This window comes from Lynx rufus, unplaced genomic scaffold, assembly GCF_022079265.1.
Source record: "Lynx rufus isolate CCGP_SWC_20201006 ecotype Redwood Valley unplaced genomic scaffold, mLynRuf1.p SCAF_2, whole genome shotgun sequence".
Lineage (NCBI taxonomy): Eukaryota > Metazoa > Chordata > Mammalia > Carnivora > Felidae > Lynx > Lynx rufus.
Genome location: NW_025814834.1, coordinates 157,099,773 through 157,117,876, shown reverse-complemented (window position 1 = coordinate 157,117,876; position 18,104 = coordinate 157,099,773). Strand labels below are relative to the sequence as shown.

Here is an 18,104-nt window from a genome sequence, read left to right as displayed (position 1 = left end):
TTTCATAGAATGAGAAACCTCAAAGAAGCCTGAATTGAGGGACAGTGTGAGAAACGGATTATGTATTTTTGGTAGGAAAATTAGATCAATGATGTGTCCCTCTTGGTGTACCACATGGGAAGGTGCATTATGTTAGCTTGCTTATGACCTTTGTCACTTACCTAAGGTATAGTGTCTGCCAGTCTTCATTGCAATGTTATATTTTCCTTTGTAATTAATATTTGTGGGGAGAAACTTTATTTTAAAAATATCATTTTCCTACTTGCACCTTACAGATTGAACATCTGTTGATTGATTTTTGCCTGAATTGACTTTTTATTATAATGGTTTCAAAATGGTGAATTTTAAAAAATTCCATCATTTCTTATATATTTAAAACATTCTGTTGAAAAAAAGTGGCATGGTTTTTGTTTTTTTGTTTTTTGTTTTTATCAGCATGGATACATGATTTCTCACTTAATGGGTTATAGTCTACAACTGTTGCTTATGCTCAGATTTTCTGAGATTTGGTCTGCCGGAATCTTTCAGCTGGCTTGTGTATCCTTTGACATGTCTCTGATCATTTATGAAGCAGTTCTTCTTCTCTGGCACAACAAGATGTTCTAGGTTCATCTTTTATCTTTTCCCAAGCCTGGAATCAACCATTTTTTCATGGGGCTCTGGTTTTGCTTTTGGTGAGGATTGATATTTCAAAATCAAGATCTGGATGCTAGTTAGACTCCTTCATTGTCACTTGTTTCTGGGTCTTTTCAGTGATGGGGTTAGAAAACCTATTTTAGAAGTAAATGGACTCAAAATTATGCCTCAAATTTTAATCCTGCCCCATAGGTTTTTTTTTTTTCCCTTGCCTTCCCCATTTTAAAAAAAAAAAAAAATATATATATATACATATATATATATTTTTTAAAAAGTTGATTATGAGAGAGAGCATGAGTGGGGAAGGGGCAGAGAGGGGGAGAGAGAGAGAATCCCAAGCAGGCTCTGCACTGTCAGTGTAGAGCCTGATGTGGGGTGCAAACCCACAAACCAGAAGATAGTGATCTGAAACCAAGAGTTGATGTTCAACTGACTGAGTTGCCTGGGTGCCCCTATTAAAATACTTCTTAAAATAAAATATTTACTCATTTGCTTAGTCCTACAATATATGCAAAATAGTTTCAGGATTGCTATATCCATATTATGAAGAACCTATTAAGAGTTCAAGATTGGTATGCATGTACACACATGTACATACAAAGTATTCTATTCAGGTTACTTGGAATGGGTTCTTTCCTGTCCCTTTCCCCATTAGGTGATGGTTATTCATTTGAAATACTATTGAATCCACTTCTCTTTGAACTGAGTTTTCTCTGCATCATGTTCTAATTTTTTCTGAAAAATATTAAAATGATTCAAAAGTCTATATTAAAAGACGTTCAGAGATCTGTCACTTTCTCCTGGCCCTCTATCCCATTACTCATTTCTCCCACTCCTTATAAGTAATCATTTTCATTAATTTCTGGCTCACCCTTTCAATGTTTATTTTTGCTAAGATAAGCAGGAGAAAAAAATGAAACATTCCAAGAGTTTGTATGTCATTCTTGTGCAGGGACTGTGTTAATCTTTTCTATATGGTTCCAATTTTAGTATATATGCTAAAGTGAGTACTTGATATCCTTTCAGTAGTGGCTAGAAGTCCAAGTAGGTTAGAGTAGGACAGTGTGGTATAGATTGACAAGGGTAAGGAAGAAGGATTCCATGATCAGGGAGTGGTGATATATAGGAGCATGGACTTTAGAAGTACACATGCCTGCTTTCAGTCTTAGTCCAACCACTTATTTACTTGGACAAATGATCTTTGATAAGTCATTAAGCTTCTCTGATCCTTCTCTCAAAAGGGAATATTAACACCTATTTCACAGGATTGTGCAGGTATAAAGGAACGATCTATAAAAATCTGATACTGCTATTAAGTTATCAATTAGGAGTACTAACAAATCATCACATAATTAGATGAGCAGAGAACTGTATTTAATAGTACTATGTAGCTCTGCATTTACACGGACTAAGAAGGAAGTTCACGGAGGTAAATGCCTGCCTTGAGAAACCATTCTCAGCCTAACTTTACACTTCAAGGAACTAGAAAAAGAATTAAATGAAACCCCAAGTTGGTAGATGGAAGGAAATAACAAATATTAGAGCAGAAATAGAGACTAAAAGGACAATAAATCAATGAAACAAAGAGCTGGTTCTTTGAAAAATAATTGACAGACCTTTAGCTAGACTCACAAAAAAGGACTCAAAATCAAATGAGAGATGTTACAGTGGAGCCATAGAAATGTAGAGGATAGTAAGAGACTGCTATGAACTATCCTATCTAACAAATTGGACAACGTAAGAAATGAGTAAATTCCTAGAAACCTACAACCTACCAAGACTGATGAAATAAAAAAATCTGAACAGATGGATTCAGTCTCCTTGCTAGTCATCAAAAACTTCCCAACAAAAGCCCAGGACCAGATGGCTCCACTGGTGGATTCTACCAAGCCTTCAGAGAGAAGAATTAATCCCAGTCCTTTTTAAACTCTTCCAAAAATTAGAGTGAACTCCTCCAAACTGCTTTTATGAAGCCAGAATTACCCTGATAGAAAAACCAGACAAGAATGCCCCAAGAAAAAGGCCAGTATTCCTAATAACATAAATGCAAAAATCCTTAATATTAGCAAACCAAATTCAACAATATGTTAAAGGGATCATACATCATGGTCAAGTGGGATTTATTTTAGGGGTAATTAAACACCCATAAATCAGTGTGATATACCACATTAACAAAAGGATATAAACATTTTTTATCTCAATGGTTGAAGAAAAAAACATTTGAAAGAATTCAAATGGTAAAAAACAAAACAAAACAAAAAAACTCAACATCATAAAGGTCCTGTAGGACAAGCTCACAGCTAACATCATCCTTAAAGGAAAAGCTTTCAGTTTTTCTCCACAAAGATCAGGAACAAGGCAAGCATGCTCTCTCTTGCCACTTCTATTCAACACAATATTGGAAGTTCTAGCCAGAGCAGTTAGGCCAGTAAAAGAAATAAAAGGCATCCAAATTGGAGAGGAAAAAGTAAATGGTCATTGCTTGAAGATGATATAGAAAACCTTAAAGACTTTATCCAGAAAACTGTTAGAAGTACTACAGTAAAGTTTCAGGATACAAAATTAATACACAAAAATCTTGCACTTTTATATGTGAATAATCTATCAGAAGAATCCATTCCATTTATAATTGTATCAAAAAGAATAAAATACCTATGAGTAAATTTAACCAAGGGGAAAGACCAATAATTGAAAACTATAGGATGTAAGAAAGATACAAATGGAAAGCTATTTCATGTTCATGCATTGGAAGAATTAATGTTGTTAAATGCTAACCAGAGCAATATTACAGAGTCAGTGTGATCCCTGTCAGAATTCCAACGGCACTTTTCACAGAAATACAATAGTCCTAAAATTCATATGAACTGTAGAAGACCCGGAATAGCTGAAGCAAGGTTGAGAAAGAACAAAGCTGGAGACATCACACTCCCTTATTTCAAACTATATTACAAAGCTCTGGTAATTTAAAAAGTGTGGTATTGGCATAGAAACACTGATCACTATGGCAGAATATAGAACCCAGAAATAAACTTTTGCATATATAGTCAATTTATAATAAAGGAGCCAAGAATCTACAGTGGAGAAGGGATTCTCTTCAATAAATGGTGCTGGGAAAATTGGATAGCCATCTGCAAAAGAATGAAATTGGATCATTATCTCACATCATACACAAAAATTAATCCAGGATGGGCTAAAGACTTGAATTAAAACATGAAACCACTGGGGCGCCTGGGTGGCGCAGTCGGTTAAGCGTCCAACTTCAGCCAGGTCACGATCTCGTGGTCCATGAGTTCGAGCCCCGCGTCGGGCTCTGGGCTGATGGCTCAGAGCCTGGAGCCTGTTTCCGATTCTGTGTCTCCCTCTCTCTCTGCCCCTCCCCTGTTCATGCTCTGTCTCTCTCTGTCCCAAAAATAAAAAAAAAAAAAAAACATGAAACCACAGAACTGGTACAAGAAAACGTGGGGATTAAGCTCTTTGACATAGGTTTTTGGTGATGATTTTTGAATCTGAAAACAAAAGCAAAAGTAAACAAGTTGGACTATATCAAACTAAAAAAAGTCTAATAAAAAATGGGCAAAAAAGCTGAATAGACATTTTTCCAAAGAAGACCTAGATGACTACCAGATACATGAAAACATTTTTTTTTTTTTAAGTTTGTTTTGGGAGACTGCACGCATGAGTGGGGGAGGGACAGACAGATAGGAGAGGGAGAATCCCAAGCCAACTCTGCACTGCTGGCGTGGAGCCTGGAGGGGTGCTTGAACCCACGAACTGCAAGATCATGAACTGAAACCAAGAGTTGGACGCTTAACCGACTGAGCCACCCAGGTGCCCCCATGAAAAGATGTTCTAGGTTATTAATCATCAGGGAAATGCAAGTCAAAACCACAATGAGCTACCACCTCCACCTGTTAGAATGGCTATTACCAAAAAGACTAAAAATAACAAATGTTGATGAGGATGGGACGTTAAGGGAACCATTGTATACTGTTGATAGGAATGTAACATGCAGCCACTATAGAAAACAATATGGAGTTTTCTTTAAAAAATTAAAAAACCACCATACAATTCAGCAGTTCCACTTCTGGGTATTTATCTGAAGAAAATGAAAACACTAATTTGGAAAGATAAATACATCATGGCTTTGTGTATGGTATTCATTGCAGCTTTACAGTAGTCAAGATACAGAAGCAACCTAAGTGTCCATCAGTTGATAAATGGATAAAGATGTATGTGTATATACACACAATGGAGCATTAGTATTAGCTGTATAAAAGAATTAAATCTTCCCAGTTTTGGTGGTATAGATGGACCTCAAGGGCATTATGCTAAGTGAAATGTCAGAGAAAGACCTATACTGTAGGATCTATGTCGAATCTAAAACATTTATGTGATTTCTTAAGTTTGAATTAAAGTATGGTGTGGTTTTCACAGGTAAAACTTCTTGCGTAAAAGACAACAGACTTAAACATTTGTGATTTTAGCATCCAAGCCTAGATTTTCCAGAACCAGAGCATATAAATAACTTTATCAGAAAATTCAGAGTATACTTAAAACTAGAAATTCCCAGAATGGTTTAGGACTGGTTGGCAAACACTTATACAGAGGGACAGATGCTAAATATTCTAGGCTTTGTCATAATTTAGGGTCATGCAGTCTGTGGGTGCAACGTCTGTTTGAAGCCCAGTTCTTTTTGTTGTGTTCTTTTCATCAGTATTCATTGTACCTTGGTATCCTCATTTGTTAATGGAATGAGGCTTGTTGTGAGGACTAAGTGAAATAACTGTTTATAATTAAGAACATTACGTTATCATGAGCATAGTCTGAGGACAGTGTTAGGATCAGCAGCACAGATCTCAAACTTGCTGACGATGGCAGCAGGGTGTGCAGCTCAAACAACCTTGAATGTGATACCTAAGATTTTGAGGAGGGTGGGATGCTACCCTAGAGTTCCGGTGTCTGTGATTAGCAGGTTTTATAAGTATATGCGATGAAATAACGGAGAATGATAATTCTCTGAGGTGGCTAGGATCCTTTGAGTTTAATAATGCTGTAAATCCTATCTTTTAAAAATTTGTCTTCTCTGCTTTTTTGCAGTATCAAGATGAGATAAAACCAGATTAGACAAAGTTTTTTTTTTTTTTTTCAACGTTTTTTATTTATTTTTGGGACAGAGAGAGACAGAGCATGAACGGGGGAGGGGCAGAGAGAGAGGGAGACACAGAATCGGAAACAGGCTCCAGGCTCTGGGCCATCAGCCCAGAGCCCGACGCGGGGCTCGAACCCACGGACCGTGAGATCGTGACCTGGCTGAAGTCGGACGCTTAACCGACTGCGCCACCCAGGCGCCCCGTAGACAAAGTTTTAAGTGTTACAGAGGATATTAAGTGACTCACTAAATATAACATAGCATTAATATCTTTTTTCCATCCTTTGTGTTCGAGTAGCATTTTTAGCAAGATTATTAATCTCTGTCATAATATGATTATCAAAGCGTATATTCCAGAAACTTGTCTCAATTACTACCTCATTCTTTATGAACTTAAGAGGCTAAAGCTTAGGTAACCCACAACGTCTATAATCTGTGTCTTCCACTTCTGTATCTGATTCACCTTATGGTGTTCAGGTTTCTTACACTGATTTTCCTGTCTCTTCATCCCAGATCCTTATCTGCTACTTCTGATTATTTACCTGTGCTTTGATGTTTTTCTTGCCTACCTGGATTCTCACCTTGCTACTTGGACTTCTGGTAACTGCCTTTCCTCCTTCTGTCTAGACACTCTTCTAGTGACTTCTGTGACTACTCCTAGGCCCAAGACAGTGTAGATTTTTGTTCCTCTGACCTTTAATTTATTAGTAAGATTTATACATGTCTGTAAAGTTTTTCATTTAATTTTATATACTACTTATTAATAAAACTGTGACAAGTCTTAAAAACGTGATAGGACACTGAAATTTGTGTGTTGTTGTTCAAAGAAAAAAAATAGGTTCAGGGGCGCCTGGGTGGCGCAGTCGGTTAAGCGTCCGACTTCAGCCAGGTCACGATCTCGCGGTCCTTGAGTTCGAGCCCCGCGTCGGGCTCTGGGCTGATGGCTCAGAGCCTGGAGCCTGTTTCCGATTCTGTGTCTCCCTCTCTCTCTGCGCCTCCCCCGTTCATGCTCTGTCTCTGTCCCAAAAATAAATAAACGTTGGAAAAAAAAAAAAAAAAAAAAGAAAAAGAAAAAAGAAAAAAAAATAGGTTCAGAAGGTATGAAGACATAGATGAGAGTAAAATTTAAGGAGGCAATATTTATGTATAGATTTTCACACTCTCTAATGGCTTAAGAATGGGTAGATAACAGGATATTTAATAGTTTTGTTTCTTTAGACTCTAGTCTTCTTAAAAATCTTGTTTATTTTTCTGTGACCCTTTAGAAATTCCAGTTGTACTTAGTGGTTGCTGTGGTTACTCTTAATTCTATTAACTTGTAATGTTAATATGGACCCCTAGTAAAACAGTGTCAGATTATGAATTTCTCATTTCTTTTATAATTGACTATTCGTAATGATAATGAGCTCTGAATTGGTATTATTTCACTTGCATAAAGCATATTAATAGTTACTATTATAATGAACATAGCATTGTTCTTAAAATTTGGGGGTGAAATAGAAGCCTATTGTGAATTTTGGTATATAGTAATAAAACGTAAAAATGCCCAACCTTCCCAGGTTACCCTTTTACAATTTTCTTTTTTCTAATGATAATTATAGAGATGCTGGGGTACATGAGTTTTGCTCTTAACTCTTAGATGCAGTGATCATACTGCAGATTTAGAAGAAGTTATTACTCCACTTGGTAAGAGTAGGGAATGCATATGCTTTTTTTTTTAAATATGAAATTTATTGCCAAATTGGTTTCCATACAACACCCAGTGCTCATCCCAACAGGTGCCCTCCTCAATGCCCATCCCCCCATCAACCCTCCCTCCCACTCCCCATCAACCCTCAGTTTATTTTCAGTCTTTGAGTCTCTTATGGTTTGCCTCCCTCCCTAACTTTTTTTTCCCCTCCCCCTCCCCCATGGTCTTCTGTCAAGTTTCTCAGGATCCGCATAAGAGTGAAAACATATGGTATCTGTCTTTCTCTGTATGACTTATTTCACTTAGCATAACAGTCTCCAGTTCCATCCACGTTGCTACAAAGAACCATATTTAATTCTTTCTCCTTGCCAAGTAGTATCCCATTGTATGTATAAACCACATCTTCTTTATCCATTCATCAGTGGACGGACATTTAGGCTCTTTCCATAATTTGGCTATTGTTGAAAGTGCTGCTATAAACATTGGGGTACAAGTGCCCCTATGCATCAGCACTCCTGTATCCCTTGGGTAACTTCCTAGCAGGGCTATTACTGGGTCATAGGGTAGATCTATTTTTAATTTTTTGAGGAACCTCCACACTGTTTTCCGGGGTGGCTGTACCAGTTTGTATTCCCACCAACAGTGCAAGAGGGTTCCCATTTCTCCACATCCTCTCCAGCATCTATAGTCTCCTGATTTGTTCATTTTGACCACTCTGACTGGCGTGAGGTGATATCTGAGTGTGGTTTGATTTGTATTTCCCTGATGAGGAGTGACATGAGCATCTTTCCATGTGCCTGTTGGCCATCTGGATGTCTTCTTTAGAGAAGTGCCTATTCATGTTTTCTGCCCATTTCTTCACTGGATTATTTGTTTTTCAGGTGTGGAGTTTGGTGAGTTCTTTATAGATTTTGGATACTAGCCCTTTGTCCGATATGTCATTTGCAAATATCTTTTCCCATTCCGTTGGTTGCCTTTTACTTTTGTTGATTGTTTCCTTTGCAGCGCAAAGATAAAAAGCTTCATGAGGTCCCAATAATTCATTTTTGCTTTTAATTCCCTTGCGTTTGGAGATGTGTCAAGTAAGAAATTGCTGTGGCTGAGGTTAGAGAGGTTTTTTCCTGCTTTCTCCTCTAGGGTTTTGATGGTTTCGTGTCTCACATTCAGGTCCTTCATCCATTTTGAGTTTATTTTTGTGAATGGTATAAGAAAGTGGTCTAGTTTCATTCTTCTGCATGTTGCTGTCCAGTTCTCCCAGCACCATTTGTTAGAGACTGTCTTTTTTCCATTGGATATTCTTTCTTGCTTTGTCAAAGATTAGTTAGCCATACTTTTGTGGGTCCAATTCTGGAGTCTCTATTCCATTGGTCTATGTGTCTGTTCTTGTGCCAATACCAAGCTGTGTTGATGATCACAGCTTTGTTGTAGAGGCTAAAGTCTGGGATTGTGATGCCTCCCGCTTTGGTCTTCTTCTTCAATATTACTTTGGCTATTTAGGGTCTTTTGTGGTTCCATACAAATTTTAGGATTGCTTGTTCTAGCTTCGGGAAGATTGCTGGTGCAATTTTGATTGGGATTGCGTTGAATACGTAGATGGCTTTGGGTAGTATTGACATTTTAACAATATTCTTTCAATCTATGAGCACAGAATTTTTCCATTTCTTTGTATCTTCTTCAATTTCCTTCATAAGCTTTCTATAGTTTTCAGCATACAGATCTTTTACATCTTTGGTTAGGTTTATTCCTAGGTATTTTGTGATTCTTGGTGCAGTTGTGAATGGGATCAGTTTGTTTGTCTTTTGGTTGCTTCATTATTAGTGTATAAGAATGCAACTGGTTTCTGTACGTTAATTTTGTATCCTGTGACTTTGCTGAATTAATGTATCAGTTCTAGCAGACTTTTGGTGGGGTCTATCAGGTTTTCCATGTAGAGTATCATGGCGTCTGCAAAAAGTGAAAGCTTGACTTCATCTTTGCCAATTTGGATGCCTTTGATTTCCTTTTGTTGTCTGATTGCTGATGCTAGCACTTCCAACACTATGTTAAACAACAGTGGTGAGAGTGGACATCCCTGTAGTGTTCCTGATCTCGGGGAAAGCTCTCAGTTTTTCCCCACTGAGGATGATATTAGCTGTGGGCTTTTCATAAATGGCTTTTATGATGTTTAAGTATGTTCCTTCTATCCCAACTTTCTCAAGCGTTTTTATTAAGAAAGGATGCTGACTTTTGTCAAATGCTTTTTCTACATCGATTGACAGGACCATATGGTTCTTATCTTTTCTTTTATTAATGTGATGTATCACATTGATTTGTGAATATTGAACCAGCCCTGCAGCCCAGGAATGAATCCCACTTGATCATGGTAAATAATTCTTTTTATATGCTGTTGAATTCGATTTGCTAGTATCTTGTTGAGAATTTTTACATCCATATTCATCAGGGATACTGGCCTATAGTTCTCTTTTTTTGCTGGGTCTCTGGTTTGGGAATCAAAGTAATGCTGGTTTCATAGAATGAGTCTGGAAGTTTTCCTTTCCTTCCTATTTTTTGGAACAGATCTTTCCAAGCTTCAATTTTTCAGTCTATGGTCTGAGGGTCTCCTAAAGGTTGTTGAAATTAAATGAGATGGCAAATGTAAAGTGCTTAGTTTAGAGCTCAGCATATGTAACAACACCTACTATAGAAGCAGGAGAGTAACACCTTAACGATTCTTAGGGGAGTAACCCAGAGGATTTGAGGAGAAGTTTCTTGGAGGAGGTATGATGACTGATGGAGCAGAGTTCTGAATGAGGTATGGTGGTTGTCCTTTGTTGCCTGGTCTTTATCTTTAACTGAGCATTAAGCTGCATTGTGAATATGTCAATACATATAATGTCTCGGGGGCATAAAAAGGAATGTTATACAGTTCCATTTTGTATTAAGTGTTATCCTTAATTTTCTTTCAGAGAATTAAAGATGGTAGCCTAATTGACTCCATTAAAACCATCTGTGTGGGGGATCATATTGAATCCATAAATGGAGAAGATATCATTGGGTGGCGTCACTATGATGTTGCTAAAAAGTTAAAGGAATTAAAAAAAGATGAACCCTTTACCTTGAAGTTAATAGAACCTAAGAAGGCATTTGGTAAGTTTGAGTGTGTGTATGTGTGTGAAGTGTTCCCTTCCCTGGCTTGTCTTTCTAAGGGTAGTGAGCACTGAGATGTGGTGCCATGTGATTTAGTATATCCATTAAGGATATAGAGAATGAGAGCACTACTTATAAGGGAAACAACTATTCAAGGAGAAAGAATTGCCTAAAAGGACATTTTCTGAAAGACCTTTGGAGTTACAAAGTCTGATGTCGAGTGACTTTGTGGCTGTTCCAGACCTCAAGAACGGCACATTGTAATACATTCATCTTGCTGAGGAGTAAAATTTTTGACTGGGCTCTCTAAGCCATAACTATTGTTCGTGGACCTTAACAGCAAAAACTTTTAGTTACACATAGAATTGGTATTTAAAATAGTTATCTAGTCTATTTTAAAGACTTCCTTCAATACTTTTTCCCCATTAGCATTTTGAATTTGGCAGCATGGGATGGTATGAAATTACTTCCACTTTGGTGTGACATCTGTAGTTGCTTGGTTTTAGCCATGGCAGCTGTGTTCCAACTGTTCAAACCCCTAGGGCTATCTCATCTACAGGAAAATGTGCCAGCTTCTCCTGACTATCCAGCACTATTTTAATAAGCCAAATGACGGCCTCTGGTGTTCATCAGTGTTGAAATATCTTTAGCAGAATCATTCTAGGCTGCCCTTACTCATCCATGACCCCACCCAACTTCTGTTTTTCCCTTTGCTCACAGAACATAAATATTCCTTATAGTTTGTTTCTAATGGATATTTTCTCAGGGCAGTAAATAAAAGTGATGGGAGAATGCAGTGGGTCTGGGGAATTACATTTCCCCTCCCTTAACAAGTAAGCGACAGATACTATCCATATGGAAGTGGAAATTCTTCTCTGCTTCCAAGCGATTCTGTGCCATTTAATAGAAATACGGCGTAGGTTATATTACTTGTGGGAGCGGGGTTACATAGATGTAAGAAAAGAATGCCTTGCACTGAGCAATGTACAGAATTAGTGAACCACTATATTGTATACCTGAAACTAATATAACACTGTATGTTAACTATACTGGAATTAAAATAACTTAAACAAACAAACATTGGGGATGGGGGGAAAGAATCCCTTATTCCAGTGCTGCTCCTGGAAGGACCATCCTAGGAGACCATGCTATCGATACTGTGATTCTGTGTGGTGTGCAACCAAGCTTCTGAGTACACTTGTCACAGAGGAAGGTGGGCACACTCAGGTTTCTGTCCACCTCCTTGTGAACTGGCTTTGTTTGCTACCCAGTTCCCCAGATCATAACCTATAAACTGATTGGATATAAGCAGTTTGATTTGATTTAGACTTTTCATAAATCAGTTCTTCTCTTAGTACAACTCAAGGAATATAATTTTTCCTACATTTGTCTCTAGCACATAATCTGTTTTTCAGAATTAATCTCTATTTTTACCTATTGTCTGCATTGAAATCTTGTGGTCCCTGTATCTTTGTAGAAAGTTGCTGATATACATTAACTTGGATGCTTGGTTGATATTAGTCTTGGATGTTACAGAGGTCATTGTATTTAGCTATTATTGCTCCATGATTAGATTTTTTTCCCTTTCAATACCGGAGACACATGTATAGATGGATAAACCCCCACACTGCCTTATGTGCTAGCTACTATTGAACCTGCTCTCTATTGCTCCTATGAATTCCGTGTACACATTTGAGGACACTGGGTAGGATTTTCCTAGTGGGGGTATATTATTTCTGTATCCCAAATTCTGGTGGTGCTGTGGTTAGGACATGTGGTTAGGACATGTAGAAATTGATTTTGGAGTAATGATAGGTTTTATTTTCCAAAGTTACTGTGGCAGCTTAACTCTACTTAAATCTGCTGATCAATATGCATTATCTCCTCTGGGTTGGTACTTGACTTTGGGCCATAGCCTGGGGGTTTTTCTCTGAGAAATAGGCCTTGCTACTCTGTCTGTCCTTCAGCCTTTAATTTTGCTGCTTTTTGCCTCTGGGATAAAGGCAGTAGTAGTTGTTTCTTTTCTTTGACTTCATCCCAGTGCTTGGTGCTTTTCCCAGAAGGGAGTATACATCAAGAGGTACTTAGGGGATCTAGCTTCCCCCAGTTCTCTTGGTTCTGATCTTATTTTTTGCTGTTTCCTTCTATCCTGGATCTTATAGCATTGTCATTGATGGATTGATTCAAATTCATTGCCCTTCATGATTATCTGACTTTGTTGTCTTGGATTCCCACAGAAGAAAAGGCCAGTGTAGGTGAGGCAGAACGTTTTCATCTCTGTGATCAGATAGGCTGCCTAGGCTGAAGTGAAGTCATTTCTAGGATTGTACTGAAAGCTGTCGAAATAGCCATACACTCTAGTATTTTGACGTTTGCCTACCAACTTCCCTAAAGATTTAGCCTGGGGAGGCATGTGGACTGGGTTCCAGAATGCTAGGAGGAAGAGTGCAGTTGGCTGCTTTGCAATGGTGTAATAAAGATGATTAATGCAACTTTCAGACATGGATGGGGGAATCCTTACAGCCTGCTCCCATTTTCATAGGTCCATCACATTCCACTTCTGGGGGCCATTATATATGCCAAGATTCTTTGAGAGCTACAGAATAAACACTTCCTAGTTTATTGAAAACCCATTTTGTTTGTTTTTTTTAGAAGACTATCAGGTCTCAGAAACAGACTGTGTCAGTCAAGTCTTGGGAAGGTTGGGAGCTAAGGCCATTTCAGGGATGTTTGAACCAGGCACCTTTCATGGCACTGAATTAACTCCCTTTAGGTATTTCCTATCTTCATGTTTCTCCACTGAGGATTCAGATTCCTCAGAGAGGGAGGGACACTGATTAAGTCATGTTCCATCTTGATGGTGAAGAAGGCAGTGTTACATGATCAGTAGGCCCACCAAAATCATGCAGGACAGGAGGGAGAGGTTTCCTTTTGGGTAGGAAAAAGTAGCAGATGTTCATTTTGCCGTTTCTCCTAAGTTATTACCTTGTTTAGTGGAGTGTGTTGGTGTTCTCTTGACTTTGAATCTGACTGTACCCATGCATGATACTATGAGGCTGGGTGTGTAGAATGGATATGGAGGGGGGTGCCTGGGTGGCTCAGTCTGTAAAGCATTTGACTCTTGATCTCAGCTCAGGTCTCGATCTCAGGGTCGTGAATTCAGGCCCTGTGTTGGCTCCAGGCTGGGCGTGAAGCCTACTTAAAAAAAAGAATGGATGTGGAGGGAGGCAGGATATTGTCAATTGGCTTTGCATGTCTGGTCTTAAGGATTTTTTTTTTTTTTAATTTTAAGTAATCTTTACACCCAGCATGAGGCTTGCTCAAATTTAACACCCTGAGATCAGGAGTCTCATGCTCTACCAACTGAGCCAGACAGGCACCCTGCATCAAGCTTTCTTTTAGGGAAAGGGTGAAAGCGACATTCTTAGTGCTGGTCACCAGATTTGGAAAGGACAACAATCCAGATTTGGACTATACTTCTGAGAAGATCTTTCATTTATCGTCTCCCACAGATAACTTAAGAATCTGCTGTGTTCTGGGAACTCCATTAGGCACAGTGGATACTAAGAAAGAAGGCTATAGTTCTTACCTTTTGAGGAGTTCACAGTTTGGTAGGAGGCTGTTATTCAGTGAATTTTGCCCCCTAAAATTCATGTGTTGAAATCCTAATCTCCACTACCTCAAAATGTAACTGTATTTTGAGATAAGGTCTTTAAGGAGGTAATTAAATTAAAATGAGATCATTAGGGTGAGCCCTGATCCAATATGACTGGTATAAGAAGAGGAAATTTGGACATAAATACACATAGAGAATGCCATGTGACCACGAAGATCTCTACGAGTCAAGAAGAGTGGTCTTAGAAGAAAGCAACCTTGGTGTTGGCTTGATCTCGGACTTTTCTAGAACTGAGAAAATGATTTCTTATGTTTAAGATAGGTGGTCTTTTGTACTTGCCCTAGGAAACTAACACAGAAGCCAATAGGCTTAAAAAAAAAAATCGCAGTGCAAATTCTTTGACTATAGCAGTATGGGCTCCCTAGTAATCTAGAAGGTACAGGTGGGGTATCTTAGCTGTCCTTTGGCCTTGGGTATATGGCAAGAACATCCTGATGTTTTCATTCAATAGATGTTTGATCAGTTAGTACATGTTGGTCTTAGGATATTAATCGCTGATATAGTTTCTTGAGAGTCCACTGTATTCCATCACGATATTACCTGCTTGGTCTGTCTGTGAATAAGATCTAATTCTTGCCTTTAAGAAGCTCAGATCTAGTGGGAAGAGATGGATATGAAAAGAAAGAAATCCAATAGAGTGTTAGGGGTGCTAACATGTATTGGAGGCATAAAAGTGGGAGACATCAGGTCTACCGAGGAGTTGAGGAAAAGCTTTCTGGAGAACGGATTTGAGCTGAATCTTAAAAGAGGTGTGCTCAGTAAACAAATTAGGAAAGGTTGTCCCAGGGAGTGAGAATACAATAAGGGTGCGGAGGCATGGGGCAGAATCCTATGTTTGGGAATAAGCATGTATGTCAGTGTGATTCCAATAGAGGTTATAGGTGGTTGTGTGGCAAGAGACGAAGCTCAAGGGTCAGTAGAGACCAAATAATCAAGACCCTTATATGTGAAGATAAAGAGTGGGCAATGAAGGGGCTTAAGCAGGAGAGTGACATGATGAGACTTGGCTTTTAGACAGTTTGGAGACTGTGTCAAAGTGGGGGTGGTTTATGAGATAGTGGTCAACGAAATCCATGAAGATTCTATTGTGTAGGTTGCAGAGAGAGAAGGCGAAATCCTGAATTAAGGTAGTACCGGTAGGTATGGAGATGAGAAATGGTTCCGAGGAATAGACAGTGGCGTGCTGGAGCCATTTGTGCACATCTCTTCCAAACTCCACATTTAGTGACATCATTTACATCACAGACATAGAAAAGTGCTGCAAGTCAGGAGTTTTTTTTTTTTTTTTTTTTTTAAGCTTGGAGAGCTGATGGTTAAACATTTCTCTGTGTACTAGTGAATATTAAGAAGGTAGAATTGGCAACTCATTGTAGAGGTAAAAGATATTGCAAATGATGACCCACAGATGTGGCTTGGGTGAGGGATTGTAGTGCCATTCTTTAAGATGAGGAAAACGAAGAGAAACAGATTTGGGTGAGAAGATAGGGAAGAGAGACTGTACTTACAGTATAATTTTGGGCCTGAGGAATTTGAAACTTGTGGGAAAATTTAGTTGGCAATGTGTAAGAGGTAGACAGGTGTCGAGAACTGGAGCCTCGGGGATGGGATTTAGGAGTAATTTCAAGCTGTGGAAATCCCGTCACTCAGAGGAGTAAGAGAAAAAGATCAAACCTAGAGCTGTGGGGGAAGCCCAGCCTTTCCTGAGTAGAGAGAGGAGGGGCCAGCACAGTGAGGAATGGCCAGACCTGGAGGAGACAGCTTTTGGATGCCCTTTCCCCAAGCACTCAAGAGCCCAGTACTTGTCCCAAGAGCAGATGCTCCACTGCAGCTTTTCCTGAGTTGGCGGTGGGGCTCTGAGGGGGAGCTAAAGGCTATTTTAAGACGCACCCTCAGATTCTCCTGTGTTGATCAGAGTTTAAATCACTGTTCATCCAGTGGATCTCAACCAGTGTGTTTAAAACACCAAGTAGGGGCACCTGGGTGGCTCAGTCTGTCAAGTGTCTGACTTCGACTCAGGTCATGATCTCATGGTTTGTGAGTTTGAGTCCTGCATTGGGTTTGCTGCTGTTAGAGCAGAGCCTGCTTTGGATTCTCTGTCCTCTTCCATTTGCCACTCCCCTGCTCATTTTCTATCTTGGTCTGTCTCTTTCAAAAATAAACATTATAAAAAAAACCCCAAAACACAAAGTAGAATAGAATCGGAAACTTCATAGTGCTTTGTGCCTAGTAAGGGTAGGTTACACTGTACGTGTCAGTTATGTTTTGTATATTTGTGTTTCAATTATGTATATATTTGTAATTGTGTTATGATATGTGTATTTGTCACTGTGGGTCATAGCAAAAAAATGATAAAAATGGAAGCCACTGGTTTAAATGATTCCCTTGTTAAAAATTTGTAGCTTGAGAAATCTTTCCCATACCTAACATGGTTTCTCCTGGTCAGCTGCTTTCTGATCCAAATTTTTCTCCTTCTAGCCATGAGTTGATGGCAGCCTTCCCAGTCCTTATCAAGTATCGGGTGGAATGTCTCTAGTGATATTTTTTTTAGGGCATGGCTCACTTCCTTTCCCTTTTTGCCAATGAAAAGGAACATGTCTCCACAATGAGCTCAACATTGCAGGGTTTGCCCTGTAAACCTAGACTTTCCCAAGACTGTGAAAACCCACTCTTCCATTTAGCTGGCTCTAAGACTAGACTAGTTCAACTGGTTTGTTTCCTGTGCGGCCTTTTAACTGCAGAAAAATAACTGTTAAATCTCTGAAACTTTGGTTGTTTTACTTGGATGATTCTCTATGTATCCCAGAGAAGTTCTTTAATTTGTAATTGTTGCCCTTTATGGAAAGATGTTTGTGGAAGAAGGCCTGAAGTGTTTTTTGTAAATTGTTTTCAAAATCAGAAAGGGAGTTAAAAGAAAAAGTGTACCTCCTAAAGCATTAATAGTCTTTGCTTTGGGGTTAGATTTTGTAACAGATCTCCGGGCTATGTCTTCTTTTAGAGGCTTCATTTCTGTGCTATGTGTCTATCAGAATAGGATGTTCAGTATGTGAAGTACGTCTGAGTCCTTTGAGTCATTCACAGCTGGAAAACTCGGACCTCATCTGTGTGATTCAGCTTCACTGATGTGCTCCTTTTCAAAGACTAAGTCTATTTGATATTAAGACAGAAACTTTGGCTTTTAAGTTTTAGATGACTTTTTAGATAGTATTTTTTAAGTGTTTGAAATGTCTATTTTTCATGCTATTTCTAGTGAAAAAGTTTCAACCAACAAATGCTTTTAGTGCCTTTTCATGTATACTGAGTTCTACAAAACATTCTGGGGAATATGATAAAAGTTACTGAAGAGAAAGTACAAGTAATTAAGTATATCGACTGTCACGTTTGGACTGTGTGATCATGTGGCATTGGATTAAACTTTGTGACTTGGTTTCTTCATACAAAAAGTGAAAATGATAATAGTATTTATCCTATCAGGCCACTGCGAGGGTTAAATGATTAAATACATGAAAAAAGAACGGAACAGTCCCTGACACCTAGTAAGTATTCAATATAAGTTTAATTACTATTATTATGAAGGTGGAACCTTTCTGTAAGGGGTGTTTTTAGGAACAAGACAAACACATGTGAAACTTGAAAAGTAATGGAGATGAGTTGGTGATTAGCACGTTAGTTGTTGGGAACTCTGGCACGGTTCCAGATCTCGAAAAGACCCGACGATGATATTCTATCTCCTATCAATGAGATATATCTGTATGTCCTTATAGTAGCTGCCTGCCATTCACTTTTCTAAGTACTTTCTATGTTGGAAATCACTTAATCCTTTCAACCAT

At 38.6% G+C, this 18,104-nt stretch overlaps 1 protein-coding gene and 1 non-coding gene across 2 annotated transcripts in view; one reads left to right on the top strand and one right to left on the bottom strand.

Moving 5' to 3' along the window:
• Positions 1-18,104, top strand: part of GIPC2 (GIPC PDZ domain containing family member 2) — a 79,861-nt gene that overhangs the window by 29,548 nt on the left and 32,209 nt on the right. The window contains exon 3 of the mRNA XM_047086020.1: positions 10,421-10,601. Coding sequence (XP_046941976.1) covers positions 10,421-10,601 — 181 coding nt within the window. The remainder of the gene's footprint in view (positions 1-10,420; positions 10,602-18,104) is intronic.
• Positions 1,544-1,647, bottom strand: LOC124516731 (U6 spliceosomal RNA). The gene has a single exon (XR_006963139.1). It is a non-coding gene; the product is annotated as a U6 spliceosomal RNA (small nuclear RNA).